The sequence below is a fragment of the Triplophysa dalaica genome, chromosome 7 (genome assembly GCF_015846415.1).
Source record: "Triplophysa dalaica isolate WHDGS20190420 chromosome 7, ASM1584641v1, whole genome shotgun sequence".
NCBI classification, from domain to species: Eukaryota; Metazoa; Chordata; class Actinopteri; order Cypriniformes; family Nemacheilidae; genus Triplophysa; species Triplophysa dalaica.
Window position 1 is genome coordinate 9,371,180 of NC_079548.1, and position 19,073 is coordinate 9,390,252.

At 39.5% G+C, this 19,073-nt stretch overlaps 2 protein-coding genes across 9 annotated transcripts; one reads left to right on the forward strand and one right to left on the reverse strand.

Annotated features, from left to right (window-relative positions):
- Nucleotides 1-457: 457 nt before the first annotated feature.
- On the reverse strand, nucleotides 458-13,245 carry cramp1 (cramped chromatin regulator homolog 1). Of its 8 annotated transcripts, none has more exons than XM_056751842.1 (20): nucleotides 13,156-13,245; nucleotides 10,722-11,092; nucleotides 9,050-9,252; nucleotides 8,576-8,741; nucleotides 8,100-8,183; nucleotides 7,947-7,995; nucleotides 7,676-7,761; nucleotides 7,262-7,385; nucleotides 6,960-7,041; nucleotides 5,018-5,854; nucleotides 4,720-4,879; nucleotides 4,136-4,305; nucleotides 3,923-3,991; nucleotides 3,726-3,807; nucleotides 3,439-3,549; nucleotides 3,194-3,354; nucleotides 2,925-3,111; nucleotides 2,210-2,362; nucleotides 1,868-2,004; nucleotides 458-1,662 (listed from the first exon to the last, which is right to left on the reverse strand). In XM_056751842.1, exons 2-20 carry the CDS (start codon nucleotides 11,089-11,091, stop codon nucleotides 1,543-1,545), a joined length of 3,351 nt encoding a protein of 1,116 aa, XP_056607820.1. In that variant the 5' UTR covers nucleotide 11,092; nucleotides 13,156-13,245; the 3' UTR covers nucleotides 458-1,542. The 8 variants fall into 8 exon arrangements, with proteins under 8 accessions (XP_056607820.1, XP_056607819.1, XP_056607821.1 ...); XM_056751841.1 differs by lacking the exon at nucleotides 13,156-13,245 and adding an exon at nucleotides 12,513-12,544; XM_056751843.1 differs by lacking the exon at nucleotides 13,156-13,245 and adding an exon at nucleotides 12,385-12,480.
- A 1,030-nt stretch (nucleotides 13,246-14,275) lies between these two features.
- jpt2 (Jupiter microtubule associated homolog 2) lies at nucleotides 14,276-18,837 on the forward strand. The gene is made up of 5 exons (XM_056751924.1): nucleotides 14,276-14,434; nucleotides 15,220-15,371; nucleotides 17,207-17,352; nucleotides 17,456-17,498; nucleotides 17,590-18,837. Exons 1-5 carry the CDS (start codon nucleotides 14,379-14,381, stop codon nucleotides 17,829-17,831), a joined length of 639 nt encoding a protein of 212 aa, XP_056607902.1. The 5' UTR covers nucleotides 14,276-14,378; the 3' UTR covers nucleotides 17,832-18,837.
- The last annotated feature ends 236 nt before the right edge of the window (nucleotides 18,838-19,073 follow it).

Here is a 19,073-nt window from a genome sequence, read left to right on the forward strand (position 1 = left end):
TATTCATCATAAAAATACCCTTATACCCTTAAAAAAGATTAATCTCCATCCTTAGTTTTTTCAAAAATTTCGCCGTCACATCAAGGACATTTTTTCATATTAGTCTGTAAACTGCCCAAATATTAATCTTAATGCAAATGTAAATAAACTCATTAACAGACTGTGGCTTTTTTTACACACATCATAACTTATCAGTGTGAACTGTGGATTTAAAATATGCGTAAAATATTTATGTAATCTTTTACCAGAATAATTTTACGAGTGCACATGATTTATATGAAAACTAGAAACTGTTTAGAAACTGGAAAGAAATATTCATAATTTGTGAAAATTTCAAATCCTTTTTTGTAAATATTTATGTCTATTCTATTGAACTATTTTACTACTAGGACTAAAAAAATATGGGTCCTCTTGTGGTTTTGGCAGGTTTTTGAGTTAAAACACAGACACACGGGAGTAAGCGTCAGCTATATTTTATACACAGTTGGGTTGAAAACTTATTTCAACAACACAGAAATCTTTAAAACAGTTAAGAAGAGCTCTTATAGGCCTGCATGAGACATGTTAAATGAAACAAAGGACACAGCCTCTGCGAATTATCAATAAATAAACCAACTGATAATAATTTACATTATGTTACAAAAGCAGTAAATACTGGGGTTTGTTATTGTCTATTTACATCTGTGCAAACACTCACATTTATATACACACGCACTCACGTACAAAAAGAGAAAAGCAAAACACATGAGTGAACCCTGTTCAATAATTACCCCCTTACTGGATCAATATCATAGGAAAGTAGGAAATAAAACCTAGTGTTGGAGGGGAAAAAAAACTTTTTTTAGAGATGTTTGATCTTGCATTTGAGGCAACTATACTGCATTTGTGTAATGGATAACCTTAGTGTGTCAGATATTTTAAGCTCCTGTATTCATATCACAAAAAAGCCCTTGTTATCGGTCCCTTTTCGTAGTGCAGATTTTAAAAACAAAACAGGTTAACGTGGAGGGTGTGCACATACGTACACAAATGCATTTCTATGGCTTTTGAATATTTTGCCCCACCTATGAAGACATGTATGACGTACAACAGGAAAGGAGTCACAAAGACACAAGATATACAATCCTTGGCTCCACTTACAGATGCATGCACATGCACACATACAAAAATGAGACAAATTAACATACAAAAAAAGTAATTCGTTCAGATATGGCTGGTCTTACTTTCTCTGTACATGAGGTTGCATTGTAAACTGGAGTATGCTTCAGTTTTTAAATTGTCTGGTAGCGGCTCTTAAAACCCCAGCCCCAGTACTACAAAACACACATATATAAACCACACATTCTCTCTCACACACATACAAATCCACAAAACCCAAATGCTATTGTGGATCCCGACAATCTATTGCACTTCAAACAGCTGAAACTGATTCCAAACTGTATGTTGCTCTGGTTAACATTCTTCTTTCCAATCCACGCTTTGTGATTGATAACTGCAGCTTTATCAGAAGAGGTGAGGCAGTGGCTGACCCCACCCACTAAATCAGTCCACTGGAGATGGGAGGGTCGCTTCTGTGACGGACAGCTCCTGCGCGAGGTCATTGAAGCGGGCGATGTAATCAACGCTGCTCTCACTCATCATACAGGCCAGCTGAGTATCCACCTGTAACATGAAAACAGTCAGACCTTCAATAACATCTGCGAATCTTCATGGCACCTGTCAACCTAAATGAGACACCTGCTCTGCCCTCACTTCCTGTTTATTTCCCAAAGCATCTGTTGATAATGCCCCGTATCAAACAACATTCAGCTACCAGACAGCAGCTGGGACTTCCTGTTTCAGAGGCAGTGATGAAAAGGCTTCTCACCTCAGCAGCATCAGGTAGGCCACGGGATTGAAAACAGTCATGGGAGTTGCCGTCCAGCAGACTGGGTCCAAGTAAGGCTGTGTTGCTGGATGGGGGAAGGGATGTTCTTCTGGCCTTATCAGGAGATGCCAGACTAGCTGCAATCAGGAAAAACCAGAGATGCACTTGTCAATAACGTTGACACTGAATGTACTCGGTAAGTGTATGTGAAGATGCTGTCTGTAGAGTTGTATTGATGCCGAGTTTGTCTTTGGCACAACTTATAAAAAAAATCTATACAGCAACTTAAAATATTTGGGTGATTGACAAAATGAATCATCATGAATGTATTGTTCTACATACAGAGCAGGCAGCCGAGACTTGAATCAGTAGAGTCATTGGGGTACCACTGAGGGTCATGTGTGGGTGATGGCATCCAGCTGTGACATGGAGAAGGGAGGAGCTTAGATCTATCACTTCCATTAAGCTTAGGAGGTGAAAGCAAGGATCCATCACCTGAGAATGCAATATTAAAGTACTTGAATGAGACAGACAAAATATACACTTTGGAAAATACAGAGAACATTTCTCTTTTTTGCTAAAAACTCGCATGAAGGCATCAACGTATATTTATAAATCCAGATATGTCCTATTTAAAGGTCCAGTGTTGCGAACTGTAACCAACTGATCACTCCACCACTCGCCCCTCTCTTTCGAAGCACTGTGGCTGACACTGGGCTAAGATGTCGTTACATTTTCGCTTCTTTGGCGAAGGAGATGAAGTATTTATAAAAACGCACTCTTTAAAGCAGTTTGTCCATTTAGCTACTTTAGAAACAACAAAATTCTCCACAAAAATGACACATTGGACCTAAAAGGTATTGGATGATACATGGCATTTGGGATACACTGACTCTGCCCTGATTATGTTTTTAAACATACTAATTTCATCAATAGTTAAGATACATTTCCAATGAAGAATTTCAATGGCTCAATCTAAAACAATCTGAAAAAGAGAAATGGAACAGTGAAATAAAATCTCCCCCACAACTAAAATCTACAGCTATCCAAGACTTACCATAATGGGAGTTGATGGCGAGCTCGATAATAGAGTCACTGATGTGTGTTTGTGCCTCTCCAGAAGGGAGAGACTCTTCTGGAGGGCCCGGCAGAGATATATCCAATAAGGAAGCAACACTGGGAGGGGCTAAAAGAGAGTCTCCACCCCCTGGAGACGGTGGAGAGACACCATTCTGAAGCGATTCCTGAACACAAAAAAAAGTTAAATTCAGAACAGAAACAAACAGGCCAGAGTAAAGATTCTTTGACAATTTTTTTTTGTCTCACCTCAGAAGGCTCCTGATCGTGTAGATCGGGCTCTTGTTCAGGTGTGGAGTTTATGGCTTCTTCAGCATGCACAAGTGCCTTGTCTATGCTCGGGGCCTCCACATCTCGACAGGGGCTGCCTGGGATAATGCCTGCCGATTTTGCTGCCATGTCAATTGCACCTGAAACATTTAAAAGATATAAATGTTTTGTTGAATTTAAAATGAAGTGTATAAATTCCTTTTACAGTTTGGTTGTGAACTTACTGGAAAGATGACTAGTGGAAGCAGGACTAGCACCAGTGGACGAGGATTTTGACGGAAGCTGGCGGTTTGATGGGGCGAGACGAGTTTGTATTGGACGAAAGGAACCCGTACCTGATAAAAAAAAAAAAAAGATTGATGGAATAACAAACTGACCGTGATGTGTGTGATGAGTCTTGAAGTGTAAAGACAGAGACAACTACAAGACAATAATTGACTGATTTGCATTTTAATGAGAGATAGGAAAAGTGTTTGCGAACACTTTCAAAAACTGTCATTACTATCATTACCTGTAGCAGATGAATTCGAGAGAATGGAGAAGGAGCACACGTGTGGTGAAGTGTCTCCAGCTGTTCGTGGCAACAGCGTCCTCTGTGGGAAAAATATAGGCCTCTGATATCATTTGCCAGTAACACACAGATAAAGATAAAACTATGCAAGTCTGTAGTTCATGAGAGATGTTGCATGTCTTTTCATTAACACTCACCTGAACCACAAGAGGTTTCCTCAATGGACGGCCCCTCCCTATTTTCCTATGCTTCAAGAACATATCTGACTAAAGACAAAATAAAGCACAATTAGAGAAAAAAATCTGTACATTGAAACATTGTGGTTTATGTTTTTGGAAGTATTTTTTGTTGTCTTTTTTTCTCATTCCCCCCACAAAAAGGTTCCCTTATTTCTATAAAAAAACACTTACACAACTAAGACTGATGGAGTTCAGTTGCTGGCGAAAGGCTAGCTCCGCCTCCTTATTATCAGAGAACACCCGTAACTGGCGGGAGCTGTTGGGAGGCAGAGTTGTCGGGACAGCGAACCCCTCACTGTCACCGCCGGAGGCCAGCAGAGAACGTGGCAAACTTCTCCCACCTGTGGAGAATATATCTTTTTGAAATTTCAGCTAGCTACTTCCTTGGGGGTTAAACTAATAGAGAGTAGTGAGATATTGTAATATTGAATCAGTACGCTAATGGGTTTCATTCAAGAACAGACGGTATTGACCATAAGGGTAGTAACACCTCCAGCTATTATCTGCTGTTGGTCTATTTATATTGGAACACAACATTTTACAGTTTTGGGTTGTTATTCATTACACACATTTTTAACATTCAACTACTTTCGTCTATCACAGTCGAATATACAAAGCCTGTTACTGAACAGTCAATTATAGCAAAACTGACTGCATCAATGGCATGTTTTTTGCAAATGTGTTTGGGAATCCTGTTTATGGTCATTTTTGCACTTTCATTTAGGCAGAAATGACACACTGTGGTGTGATTTTACCTGCATTATTCAAAAGTATTTTAGAGCGCGCTGCATTTTGCTGTCGACCACAGCTGGGACTACGGGCTGCCCCGGCTGAAGTTCTGCCTGGAGGAGTAACAGACGATTCCTCTTGCCCTGACTTTAAAGGTGATGTTCCTACTGAACACACTTCTGGAGTCTGGAACAGAATAATACATGTATAATAAGACTATGCAAGACCAAATAATCAGGACAAAATAGTCACACAAGTTTAATTCTATTTTTCGTGCAAAAAATTAAAAGGGAAATGCATAAAAATCATAATAAGTGGACTCACTGGTTTGGGGTTGACCTCAGATGACACAAGTCTCAAGAGGCACCGAAACACATTTTGAGCGGCAGGTGGGGCTGAGGGGTGAGGCTTAGGCTGCCATTCATACTCCAACTGTAGTTTTCCTGGCTTGCCCAGCATGAGGTAGAGTTCTGCCAGTGTCACATTCTCAGAGCCTTGTGAGGTCCATCCTTCCTCTCTGATTTGCTGAGGAGATCGTCCAGTCCCACCCACTTCCTCACCACGCCCTACGAGTTCCATTTGCGGCAGGCCTTTATCTGATGTAACCACTGTTCCAGGTTCCTCAGTCCTGCTCTCTACAGGAGGAAGTTCTCCCTGAGTTTCTGTGTCCTGCCCACTAGGATCAGTCTGAGGCTGACCTAACAGAGTCTCTTGCTCCGCAGTCCCCGTCCCACTTCCCTCCAGTCCTATAGGAAGTGATGAAGTGAGGGTTGGACTAACCGGAGTTACAAAGGGAGAGTTAGTGTACAGGGGTGAGTTCACACTGTTCTCCAACCCTGGAGCTGAAGTGCCGGTGTCTGAAGTATCAACAGAATGCCCATCGCCTTTTTTAGGGTCTCCTCCCATTGGGCCAGATTTGCCTGATTTCCCTCTAGCAGGCTGAATTCCCAGAATGTGAGCAGCAGGTAAATCCCTAATACCCGTGCGGCAACGCCCACTCTCCTGCCAGTACACGGTGCAGGAGGCCTTTGAGTGTACAACGCGAGCCACACCTGGTAAAGTAGTTACTGTGCTGTTCTCTGCAGGAAACAGAAACAGGTCTTCCGACTCGCTAGACCGGGCCAGGCCCTCTAGAGCTTCTCGTTCCGCCAGGCTCTTACGCTACACATATTATGTTAAGGCCAATTACGACTGCAGAACAGAACAGAACACAAAACTAGGGTTTGGATACTAAGGTGCTGTTTACATTAGCCCGTTTTCATAAGCGTCTCTCCACATCTTCTGTGAAGTGAGACTGGTATAGAGAAGCAGCAGGTTCCACAAGCACCCGCAGATGATTTGCAAATGAATGTGTACACCGTTTCCAAACATTTGTCACTTACTGAATGTAAACTTGTCATTCTCTCCACTGAAAGCAACCGTATGCGTCATTAGGATGGAGAAAGAGTGCGCAGGAAAAAAGTGAAAGGGACTTTTTTACGGTTTAAATGGTAAGATGATTTATTGCATTCCTCCTTTATATCCAGTAACTTTATTGGTTCATTGGTAATGAATTGCTGTATTCCCGTTTGTAAAAAAATAATTAGTTATTATAAAGTAGATTTCTGTATTGTATGGCACTGTTGGAACAGCATTGTTACGTGATGTTTAAGGAAAATGTCCAAATGTTTTTAATTTTATTTATTACAAAGGAATATTATATTAAACAAATTCTGTAAATTAATGTTTGATTGTTTTTTGGTGCATCAAAGTTGCGCTGCACCCTTGTTAACCACTTGGTGTCATCCCCACATGCACGCCGCGCAATGACATCGCAGTACTGAGTGAGCTATTTAAAAGCATATGGCTCTCGTTCGTCTCTTGCGTTTCAGTAATGTCACCGCGTCGATCCGTGTTTGCGCAGCTTGAAGTCAAACAACCCTGTTGTTTTCACGGCCCTTTCAAGGCTGGTCATTGTCGTCTTCAGGTAGCGTAATGGCTCATATGACAGGGGCTTAATGAATCAGGGAAGCAAATGCAATGCGTATTCTTAAGTCTGTGCTATTGTCAATTTACACAGAAACGTTTCCAAAAGTCTCAGTTTTCGGAGGTAGAAAAACTCTGGAGCAGTGTTAATGTCAGGCGTAACCGTAGCAAGCTTTTAAAGGAAAACGCACTAGTATAAAGGCGCCTAAGGGTAATGCACCATACATTTATCCCGTTAAACAGATGAGAAGGAACAAGGAAGGAAATTAAAGTTATGACTGAGATGTGAATTCAAGGATACAATTCGTTCATCCTGCATAGCCCACTTTTGCTTCAGGAACTCGATGAGACTGGAGACCTTCCGGTGGAGCTCAACCACCATCCTACAAACACACCAATAAGAGATCATTACCAGATATATTAGACTACAGCCCATAAATTACATGATTCAAATGAAAATAAAAGGATCTCATTTACTTGTCTGATAACCTGATGAATCGTTATCAATAAGAAAATGAATATGTTAAGTTTTATTAGCTAGTTCCATCTCTAAAATCTCTTAAAGGATCTGTGGGGCAACACGTGTGCATTAGTGAAGCTCACCTGAGCCGAGGATTATGGGCTAGACTCTGGACGCGAGCCCAGGAGTGGTTGCTTCTTGGCTGAAGCTCCACAGCAACCTTCAAGGGTAAACGCACAGGCTTCTGATCTTCTTCATCGCTCACACCTGAAAGGATGAGCGGAAGATTGTAAGAGAATCTATAACACCGAAATACATCACATACAATCTGTTGGTGTCCTAAATTTGCATTGTCCAATCAGTCCTGAAACCATGGAAACAGTGAAGGACCACCCCTCCTACACTATGGAGATCAGCCACATGGATCACGCTCGCCCACCTAAATGCCCATAGCGCTCCACTGTGTCATGTCTGGTCTCACCCTTACTCTTTTGCTTCACTGAAGTCAATGCTTTAATATATCTATATATTGGACTCTATATCGCACACAAACACACCATCTGGGTCACAGAGTTTCTTCAGAGCACGGCACATGGGAGCTTTGATCCTGAGGTTTCTGCCTTTGGAGCGCACGGTGGTGGCCCTGAAACAACACACACAAAATTAAACTAGTATCATGGTTGGATCACAGTGTATAAAGACATGACATACACTTTCCCATTACACGTGACCTAATGCTTCCTTGTACAATACATTTCCAATTGCTCACTCTCAAAACATAAGTGAAAGTGACCTTTTAGTCAGATATGGTGATAAAGACACACTTACCCCTGCTGAATAAGTTCATTTAGCTTGGCCACATTTTTGTCATCCATCACTGGAACAGAAGATAACATGGAATGTCAAGTTCACAATGTTCCCATATGCAACCATTTAAAATGTCCCCCTTGATGAAGAAACAAATTTATCGGATATACTTACAGCCTCCAACCTTCTTTCTAAGTTCAGCGTAGCAGATGAGGCCATAGAGCTCTTGTGAGGACTTCTTTAGAACACGGGAATAAACTAAGAAAGAAGAGGATGAAGTGAAGAGTTTTATAAAATTATTCAAAAATAAAAAGAATCTTTACCTGTGCACTTGGCAATGATTAACAACCAAAATATGAAACACAACGACACACATTATGGAGGACGATGTGCTGCCTTTAAAATGTGCTAAATATCTAGATTTAAGTTGCAATAAGGATATGTTAACTAATCATTAACATGCATGCAAATGTGCATGGTGTGGGCAGACACATGATTTGATCATGTTCTGACTGAGAAACTAGGCAGTGAGGAAGAGCATTTAACTTGAGATCCAGGTGACACACTCAATGTAAATTCAGCTGGTTTGGATAAAAGTGTCTGCTAAATGGGTAAATGTAAAAGTGATGCTAGGTACATCTTTTTCTTACTGTCAATCTCACCATTGTTGAAATCGATGTGTTTAGAGATCTTGTGCCAGGTCCTGTAGTAGAAATGGCGTACCTGCTCCTTGTTCTTCACCATACTGGCAGGTTTCCCTTTCTTTTTATATTTAAGAGCAACATTGTTCTGAATGGCCTCAAAATCTTTCCCATGCTGTGAAAGAGGGAGGTAAAGACAGAAAATAAAATACAAACCCAATCATATTATTAGTGATGCTGAACTTCAGCTTAAATATCAGAGGTTTGAAACCAATCGTTATAAACCTAAGACTAAACTAAATAAAAATCCCTATTAGAGCAGTAAGATGAAATGCATTATAATAGATTAGGTCCAGCTAGTCTAAGAATCGTTTCCATGTCTGATAGTAACAGACTAATCGGGTGAGAAAATCCACGGAAAAATCCTACAATTGCAAAGAACTTTAAGCAAGTTGGCCAAATCATTTAATGTTGAAAAATCACCTCGTAAAGTCCTTCAAAGAAACTGTTCTTGTCCTCAGTACTCCAGGACTCCCACTGTCTGCGCACTCGCTTCTGACTTCCCCCATCTTCCTTCTCTGCAGGGCCCTGGCCCTTTGGGGCAGATCTGGATGTCCCGCCTCCTCCAGAGCTTCCAGCTGAACCTGCAGCAGCTGTCACACACACAGAGAGACCTGCTTCTGCACCTGATAAGGAGAGGTAAAGAAACAGGGTTAGTGTGTTGTTTTAAACACATTCTGTAAACATCAGGACAACTACATTATTACATTTATTAGAACATGAAACAAGTATTATAAATTAAATGATAAATAAAAATATACAACTCAAATACATCTTTAATGTTGTGTATTTTTAGTTATGCAAGGATGCAGAAAGAAAGAGAGTTTGTAACCACTGTGGCTTTTAAAGTAAAAAGGTCACCTACAACGTTAGACTGTAAACCAGATACAGGCACTGAATTATTTACTACATAAAATCAGTAATATTAATAGAATATCAATGATCGTGGTTATCAATATCACAATTATTGTCAATCCTAGCATACTGGACCAGTACTATGGTTGGTATTGTGTGATGTGACAAGCTTATCTACATCAACCAAATGTCAGGATTCAAACTTTCAAGAAAACAAACACAAAACTACTGTTACTGAGGTGCTGAAATGTGATTATTAATAGCTTTATTTCCATGATGGCTGTGCAACCAAATACTTTATTCCTATTCATAATATTTGAATTGATAAACCAGAAAAACTAATACGGAATATTTAAATTTTATACAAATTTATATTTTATATATGGTTTATATTGTCAACAAGAGAATATATTGTTTAAACAACAGAATATATTGTTTATACCAGTATATTAATATTCATAATATTAGGCAGAGAGTTGAAATGAAAAGCAGTCAACCTCTACACCTCATTAGAGAAACTAAATGAGACTCAAGATCCGGAATCTATTATAAAAATGAACCTATTTCAATTTCAATTTTATTTGGGTGCAAGTTGGCATGACAGTATCTGCATGTCAGGAAGTATGTGTAGAGTATCTCGGAGGGTGTCCAGACCTGCTGCTAAGTGCACTGATCCAAAAAGAACATGTTGAGAAACAGAAGCAACTCACTCTCCACCTCTCAATTACACACAAACACACAACTAGATGCGATGAGCATCCCAAACAAACTCCAGCATTCAGACCGATTGTCCTTAGATGCGATCTACAAATAAACATGAAATTTACAAACACTGAATACAATCAGATTATTTAAACTCATGACATGATTTACTCAGAAATCAAAATTAAACTCCTGTCAGAATGACAGCTAAACTTAATGAAAAAAACAAAAAACAAATGTAAGCTTTCTCATTCAAAATAACGTAGTGATGCTATTAAATTCAATAAATATGAATATAGTGCAAGCAAAGCATCCCAGTGTTGACCTTTACAATGTGACCAACTTGTCAAATCACTTTCGCTCACAAGTTGCACTACAGCTTCACTGCGTTGTCAAAAAACAAGCAATCCATAAGCTCACACATCACACGTTAAATGGCTTAAAACGCCTTCAAAAGTAAATAAGACGTATAAAGAATGGATGCATAATGTCCTGTGCTACAGGTGAGCTGTGGACACACGTCCAGATGGCCACTTACCTTTCGCTTTTGCGCCTCCGTGACCGTTCAGCGCCGGGGACTCGGCATCTTTCCTCAACCGCTTGCTCGGAGGTCGCACGCTGGATCGGAGAAAATGATGCTGGTCCTGGTTGTTCGGGGCCGGTGTGGCTGAGGAGAGAGCTATCGGGTTGACCTGGGCTCCGGGAGGGCTAGGTATTTCGGTAGAAAGTGTCGGAGCCGAACCGGAGCTGGACGTGCTTGATGGATTAAGTGTTTCCTCTGCTACTCTCTTTGTACTCGTCTCATCGCTCGCCTGATCTACGCTCTCTCCATCCTCGCCCCCTTCGAGCTTTCGGTCCGGTTTGCTCGGCCCCTCGACACCCGAACCGCCCCCTTGGCCCACTGTCATCCTGGCAAAACATAAACGAAGCATATTTGTAAACATTTGCCGTGACACAAAACAACGATCAACTTGGAAAGACGACGTTCTCCTCAACTCAACATGGCCGCCGCTGTTTGTTTCAAATCCCCTCGCACCGTCCCGACAAATCGCATCGAAAAACACCTCTTTTCTCATTTACGATTTTGATCGAAACCGCACATTCCGCAATATTCCTAGCCTCCCTATTGTTTAGTTTTGCCTGGCTCGAGTTGCGAGCCGTCCTTTATTTACCTTGAGATTCAAACGCGAGCGCCTTCACTTTAGCGCCCTGCAGAAACGACAACGAAAATCTTTCGCGCATTCGACCTCTAATTAAAGTGCTCGTTTCTCACGCTTTCTTACCCATTTTCTAGCTCTTCAAAAGCGGACGGTGTCTTCTTTCTCTTCACCATGAGTTCGAAGATTTTAAAAGCCCAAACCTGACGATTTTCAACATATTCAAAGCGCAAACGAGGTCAGGCAAAGTCGTCCTCTCCTGGCTGCTGCTCCTACTGGGGTTCAACTCCGCGCAGCGCAACTGGGAGCTCTCATAGCCAAAGCAACTCTGACTCACAAACTCAATACTTTTATCACAAACATAAACAACTATCATTTACGTTTTTGTTTACTATAAAAACTGCACGATCACAACGCGGCTGTACTACCAACACGAGCGCGGGGTTTTTATATATTTCAGTCAAAACAAACATATTCATACGGTCACTATCCTCTGCCTGGACTTTGCTTGTTTGACCTACGTCATCATAACAGTAGATGCTGATTTATCGTTAAAATGTTCAATTTTGCTCCGTGACATCACAGTCCCAACGTTTACCAAAAATATGCATAAAGTGCACCTTGATGTCATCATCTCAACAATGAGCACACCAGATACAGATCACGCACTGTATACAGAAGGGTTTGTGGGTTGAAAACGCAGCTATGAATTAAACAAGTCACATGATTCTTCATCCCAATTATAACAGTGCCAATCAGCAGTTCTGAATCGTTCTCGAATCTCCCATCTCACCCCCTTCGTAAATAATTGTTTCAATAGCTTGCAACTAGGTTTACTCTAAAAAGGGTGTGTCTTCAGATCTCTTTGCTGTGTCAGTATATTACAAAGCCTATCTTACTTCACAATTGTGTGCAAAACCAGAGTTACATACTTGATCTATAAAGTTTGATCGCTTTATAGTTTATTTTTGTTAACATTTGCAGCAAATATGCACATTTAGATGTTATGAGGTCCTCTGCTGTTTATATGTTTGATGATGTTACCTGTATCCTATGTTGACAACGTTTTGCTTTGCTGCTGGTGAAACACAACTTTAATCTGGATTCATCCCATGAAAAACGTTGTAATAATGTCTTTATGAAATGAGAGATGGTGGGGCAATGGTGCTAACCTCAGCTGCTTTATCATCAACAGCTGCAGCTGTCAGTGGGAGCACTTGGATAAAACAAAAAGCCTTTATTTAATACTTTTGAGAACGTAATTACATTTGGTTACAAAAGTACACATTTTGTCTAGTTAAAACTAAGGGATAAAGGATGTATGAAGCTCTGGGTTTTCGAGGAAAGTATATGATTTTGACTAAATGACAGGTGGTGGTAAAATATGAAGCTCAAAGTACTCGGACGATGTGATTCAAAGCCACATGCACAATTGTTGAGACCATCAGATGGCTAAACCATAGTAACGTATCGTACAATCTAAGCCTGACTGTTACATGTCAAAGTGTGTCAGCAGCTGACTGCTTGATGATATATACTTGAAGCTTGTCGCCACACAAACAACCTAAATGTACAATGCCTACAAGCAAAATCTGAAGCAACACAAAGAGGCTGACAGCTCACAGTACAGTTAATATAACAACGGGTACCTAACGAGCAATGCCATCAGAACTGTCATTGAGGAAAGTTGGTCCGCTAACTTGCTAGCTAAACAGTTTACTTGCCGCTCCGTGCACGAGTTACGTTTAAAAAAGAGCTCATTAATGTATATTAGCTATATATGTCGTTGAAAAAAAGATTTTATAAGTACTATACCTGTTTAGGAGGTTTCCCTTTGACTTTGAAAATCTCCACGGTATCCAAAGAGCCTAGAACAGAGAAGCAGGAGAACCACTGAGAACTGCATCCCTTCCTGTTTTTCTCTGCTCTCAAGCACGCCTACTACGACTCAAAAACAAAAGCCGTGATTGGTCGATATGCAGCGCGTTGCGTGTGCGTAAATGATAGACACGTCAATTTCCCAATCCATCACAAGAAATCGTCCGGGGGCGTATTTTCAAAAGCATCCAATCAAGACTTACGTTTATACAGCGTCATTTTAGTCATCAAAAAATGTTTTAAAATAACAGTCCCACCCTGGTGAACGAAAACAGACAATATATGTATGGCAGTAAGAATTATTAGTGGGTGCCAATGACATTTAAACAGGTTAATGTTTTCGTATATACACAGAATTATTCCAGTTTAGAAAACGATCATTTTGACTTTTTCAAGACTGAATGTTATATTACAATGTTGATGCCTGACTCGGTTTTCTTTGATCTGTAAATGCATATTTACATATTTGTAACCCTGGATGAGAAAACCAGTCTTAAGTAGCACGGGAAGATTTTACGTAAAAGACAAAAATACATTGTATGGGTCAAAATTATCGATTTTTCTTTCAGAGTTTTAAACGGTTGTATCTCAACCAGATATTGTCATATTCTAACAACTCATATATCAATATAAAGCTTATTTATTCAGCTTTCAGAATAGGTAAAAAATGAGCCATAAGACTGGTTCTGTTGTCCAGGGTCACATTTGCATTAGTTAATCTCCCAACCTGTGATCTGTTTGAAATTAGATTTTGTTGGCAGCTAAACATTGAAAATATTTATGTTTTACATTAGAATTAATGCAGAACTATATTTGTATATAATAATCTTTTATTATATTGTTTCCTTAAAAATGTGTACGTAATTAAAGATTTCGAGAACGACAGTGTGCGTTTGTAGCTCATTAAAATATCCAATCAGCATGCGAATCCGTACATGGAGACTTCCACAGCCAATAGAATTCGGTCTCATTGAGATTGATTTTTGAGTGGACCATTCCCATGATGATATATGAAATCAAGCTTCCCTGGGCGTGGTCGGGCGAACTTGAGAACCATTTTTTTTTACTTCCAGTTTAGCACACAGCGGTTGTGGCAGGACAGCTTTAGGGGTGTTGGTGAAGTTAGTGGGTCACGTCGTAGTAGACTGTGACAAGCAATCATGACTTCAACAAATATGTTTCAGGGAATTGAGAATAATGCCAAACCAAGTTCAAGGTATGAGCCGCGTGCTGACAATCCAGTGTTTGTAGTTGGTTTATTGTAACGTTTTTCATTGTTCATCAGTGGTCATTACTAGATAAGTGAAAGAGGAATTTGAGCATGTCCAAGAGCTAACAGCTAACTCAGATTAGCCGAGCATTTATTCTTACGCTTGATTGGTTTAAAATGTGCCTTTAAATTGCATCCTTAAGATGCATTGATATACTCTTTATACTCTAGTGGGAAATAATGATAGTGTATGTTTTCTTGGTTTTAATATAGAGATAATCAATTGTTAGCAGTTAGCGGAATATGCTCGGACTCTCAAAGATTAAGTTTTGTCAGCCATATAATCGTAATTTACTTTAATCGATTATAAAGTAACGATTTTGAATAAATTGTGCTCTTTTCCAAATTTAAAGTGACCCCGATTTCTCGATGTGTTGTTAGTAAACGTAGTTTTGCCGCAGTGTTTGGTTTGAGTAACGTCAGTGTGAGGCTTCAATGAGTGCATCAATCGTTCACAAAGTATGAAGTTAATGGTTTGTTAAATGGTAAAACAGCCTGAACACATAAGCTTCGATTACTATGTACTGTTCCCTCCAACATGGCGCTGTTGAGCAGTAATATAAAATGTTTTGCTAGAAAAACGCTAATTTGTTATAACAAATGTGTGAATAAAGGGTCTTTGCAATGCTTGCTTTGTTAAACTGATCATTTATTAATTTGATAATCAGTTAGAAAGCAATTATTAATGGTGTACTTAAGCTCATATTACAATTCTGTATGTCTTTCTGTAGAGTTCTAAGACCTCCTGGTGGAGGCTCCAGCAATCTCTTCGGTGGTTATGAGGAAGACACATCCACCTCTAGACGGCCAAACAAGATGTCTTCCTCTATTTTTGGCCCTCCAGAAGAGACTCAGGGTAGTCCTAAACGCTCTAATCCCCCAGGTGAGAGCTTTGTGAAGGCGTTCCTTCAGCAAAATGAATATTTAATTGTCCTAATGTTTGTTTGGGGGGCTATTGCACTTTCAAAGTTAAAATCTTCACAGGGCAGTGTAGTTGCTTCAGTAGATCTGTTTAAAGGCTTTCTTCCTCCTGCATTCAATATCTGGACACCAAAAAGGAATGTCAAAGCTTCGAAACACTCAGTGAAAATTATATACACCCTGACAAACTAGCCGTGTGGAAAGACCAAAACATTGGTCCAGTTACTGCACAAGCAGTTTGTGTTGAATCCACTTTCAGGGGCTGGAGAACAGGATCATGCACTTAGATCTCAACACCAGAAACACAAACATCATTCACGGTGACTATCATGAAACATCATTAATTGAAAGACAACTAAATACAACAGGCAATTTCAACAACAGCTGCAAAAATGATGTTAGCAAACACTAAAACAGAATCCTTTTTAAAATTTGATTCAAAACCAAACTAAATATGCCACAATGCATGCTGGGATCTTTTCTGTTTGTTTTGGACAAAAACTCAGTCAACAAAATAATCTTTATTAGCAACATGGTGTGAACAAATTTTGTTCCGTATACATAAAAAAGATTAGTTACAAACATGAATTAGTTATAGGCTAGCCGCTAGTACATTAAATTCAAGTTTAGTTTTTGCACTTTCTCACAGTGACTTAGCTTAAATGTGCACCAAAAATGTGATTATTTCCAATAATCAGAGTTAAGACTTAAATATATTTGTGTGAATCGCGTCAAATGCTAAACGCCTTCCTCTGGATGCGTTTCATGGTTATTCGACGGTGTGATAAATACAGAAATATGATGAAAATGTCTTTGCAGCTTTTGTGTACTTTGTCATCGCGTTCGCGCTGTTTCTGTATGAAGATAAGGAGCAGAGACTGCTGGCTGCGAGTTGTGTTGATGGTAAAACTTATTCGCACTTAAGGTGCGTGACGGAAGAACATGCGCACCTTTATCAGAGTAGCATCAACGCGATTAAGGTGTTTACATGCCTTATTGCCTTTAAAACCGGCATGTTACTTCGAGTATGCTTACTGCGATTGAGCTTAATCACAATGATTGCGGTCATATGAGGAAAAAGTGTTATCGCAGTATTGCCAAAATCCAAATAATTTTATGATTGCATTATGAGGGTGCATGTAACCGTGGTCAATGTTGCATGTTTCAGAACAGCTTTTACTTTTGCCTGTCTATGCCTTGTCTTTCCAGTTCATATAGGTTTTTAATATAATTAAGATAAGTAAATTAGGAAAATTTGTTTTTTAAATTATTGCTTTAGATGTATTTTTAGATGTATTCCTAATGAGCAGTATAGTAGCTTGAGCTGGAATTCTTCATGCTGTTGGATGCAGGTGTTGATCATGTCCACATTTTTCTTTCGACAGGCTGTATTGCTCAGGGATTTTCCTTAAGTCCTGTCTCTTTCTAGTCTGGAAATGTTTTTGTTTTGTGTCCATTTAATGGCAGTGGGGTCAATCTTGCATGTGAACTTATCTCATCTCATCTCAAACTGTTTTGTTCATACTGGCATTTGTGTGGCAGAACCTTGACTTTATCTCTTTAAAATATTTTACTTTAAAATCGTGTTGGGGCTGGTTGAAAGTGACTTAAGTACATTCAGCCAAATCAAATTTGTGAATTCTGTGGTTGTATTGAAAACCAAAAGACCATTGCTTGTATTTTTTTATCTTTTTGAAATCAATGATTCCAGTCCATTTACAAGTTTCTATATGTGACATTAACACAACAAGCATCTGTGCACCTACAAGCTTATTTATTGTTTTTCCTTTGTGACAGGTGGAAAGAGCAGTGGAATATTTGGGCAACCAGAGGCTCCTAAAGCTCAGAAAAAGCCTGTTCCCCCTGGTGGAGCAACAAGTAACATATTTTGGGGTACAGAGCCAAACCCACCTTCTGTTAAAAGTCACCCCAACAAACCAAAAGTAAGACCTCAAGAGTGACCGTTTTGTTTAGGATTCCCACAAAACCTAGAAATTCCACGAAGAACCACGACCAGCTTTTAACTCTAAAATCCTTTTTTTGTAGGACAACTTGAGTGTGGTTGTTGAAGCTACACCAGATCCACCAGGTAAATAAATCAAGTGATTTAAAAACCCCTGCCTGTCACGCTCTTTATTCCTCTTTAATCGCTGACTAGCAGTTTTATTTTCCTTATTCAGCGCCAGTACCTAAGCAGCAACCTGTTGTTGAAGAGGTGAAGGCTGAGGTGGCTTCTCCTCCACCCACACCGGCCAAAGAAGAACCTGCTCCAGCTCCAGAACCAGCAGCCAATAAGAATTCTGAATCGGCCACAGAGCAACCAGCAGAAAAGAACCATGAGCCACGCCTAGGACCACGCCCTCGCTCTCACAACAAAGTACTTAACCCACCTGGTGGAAAGTCAAGTGTGGTCTTCTATTAGCCCAAAGTTCAGCTTCTTTGTCTCTTATATCCCAGTTTTTTCCTCGGTGTATGCTTTCAGCATGTACTAAAACTTCTCCTTCACCATTTCCCTTCATTCACTGCATATTTGTTTTCTTGTGCTTTTCTATTTCATTTCTTGCTTTTGCACTTTCTGATTCATTCCTCATTTGATCTTCATCCCTCCATTTATTTAGTCATTGTTACTGTCACTAATTCAAACAAATGGTTATTCTTTCGAGTTGACGTTTCTTTATATTTGTTGTCTAAAATGTATAATGTATATCTTCATAATGAATCTCAGCAGAGTCTATCCAATGCTCAACTGGAACCACTGTCGGTCACCAAAGCAAACTCTTCAGCATCAGCATGTTCAGATTTACTTTTGGAACTTGAATGTCTTACTACGGCTTGACTTTTGTGCAGTAAGATGGCCAACAGTAAAAGTAATCGCTTGGGTGCCAAACCAAAAAAAGCACAATTGTTTCAACTGATAATTACCTATGCCAAAGGATACCATGCATACAATCAAATGTTATTTACATATCTTATCAGAATGTCCACACCCTCTTCACTCGTCATATAACACAAGACAATATGCATTGACAATATGTAAATTGACAAATTTGCTGAAACCTATGATATGCTGGTTGCTAAAGAAGAGTACTTTAAAAGAGTCACTGTGCTGTGGATTTGTCATCCTGCTTTTATATTGATCTTGTCTGTCTTCTCATCAGCAGTATGTATATGTTTTGGGTAAAAGTTGTAGTTGGATGTGACGCGTCTGTAGAAGTGTGGGAGATTTGCCCTAAGTAAAAGTGCCACCCACCCCTGTTCAGAAAACTTATGTGGTTCCTTGGTAGTGTGACCGGCTGAGATGATGTCACGGAAGTCAGTGTCTTGCAATTGATTTGTATGCTGTTTTGTATTTCTGATTTTTTTTTTTTCATGACAAAAGAATGTTTTACCATGTTGCTCAAAATAAACTAACGCAAATCTTGATTTAATATATGGCTTTATTGACTCTGAACCCTTTTGCATAGTATTAAACTGTATCACTTATGACTTGGAGCGGTCAGAAAATGTAAAAGTCTTTAGTATGTAAAGGTGAAAGGTGAAGACCATTTAAAATTCATCATTTCCATTATTTTTTTTAAATCTTTGACATCACTAAATATAGTACAAAATAAGGTCAAGTTTGTTAATTTCTTTTACCAAATCGGGTCTTAATTTTGAAAAAATG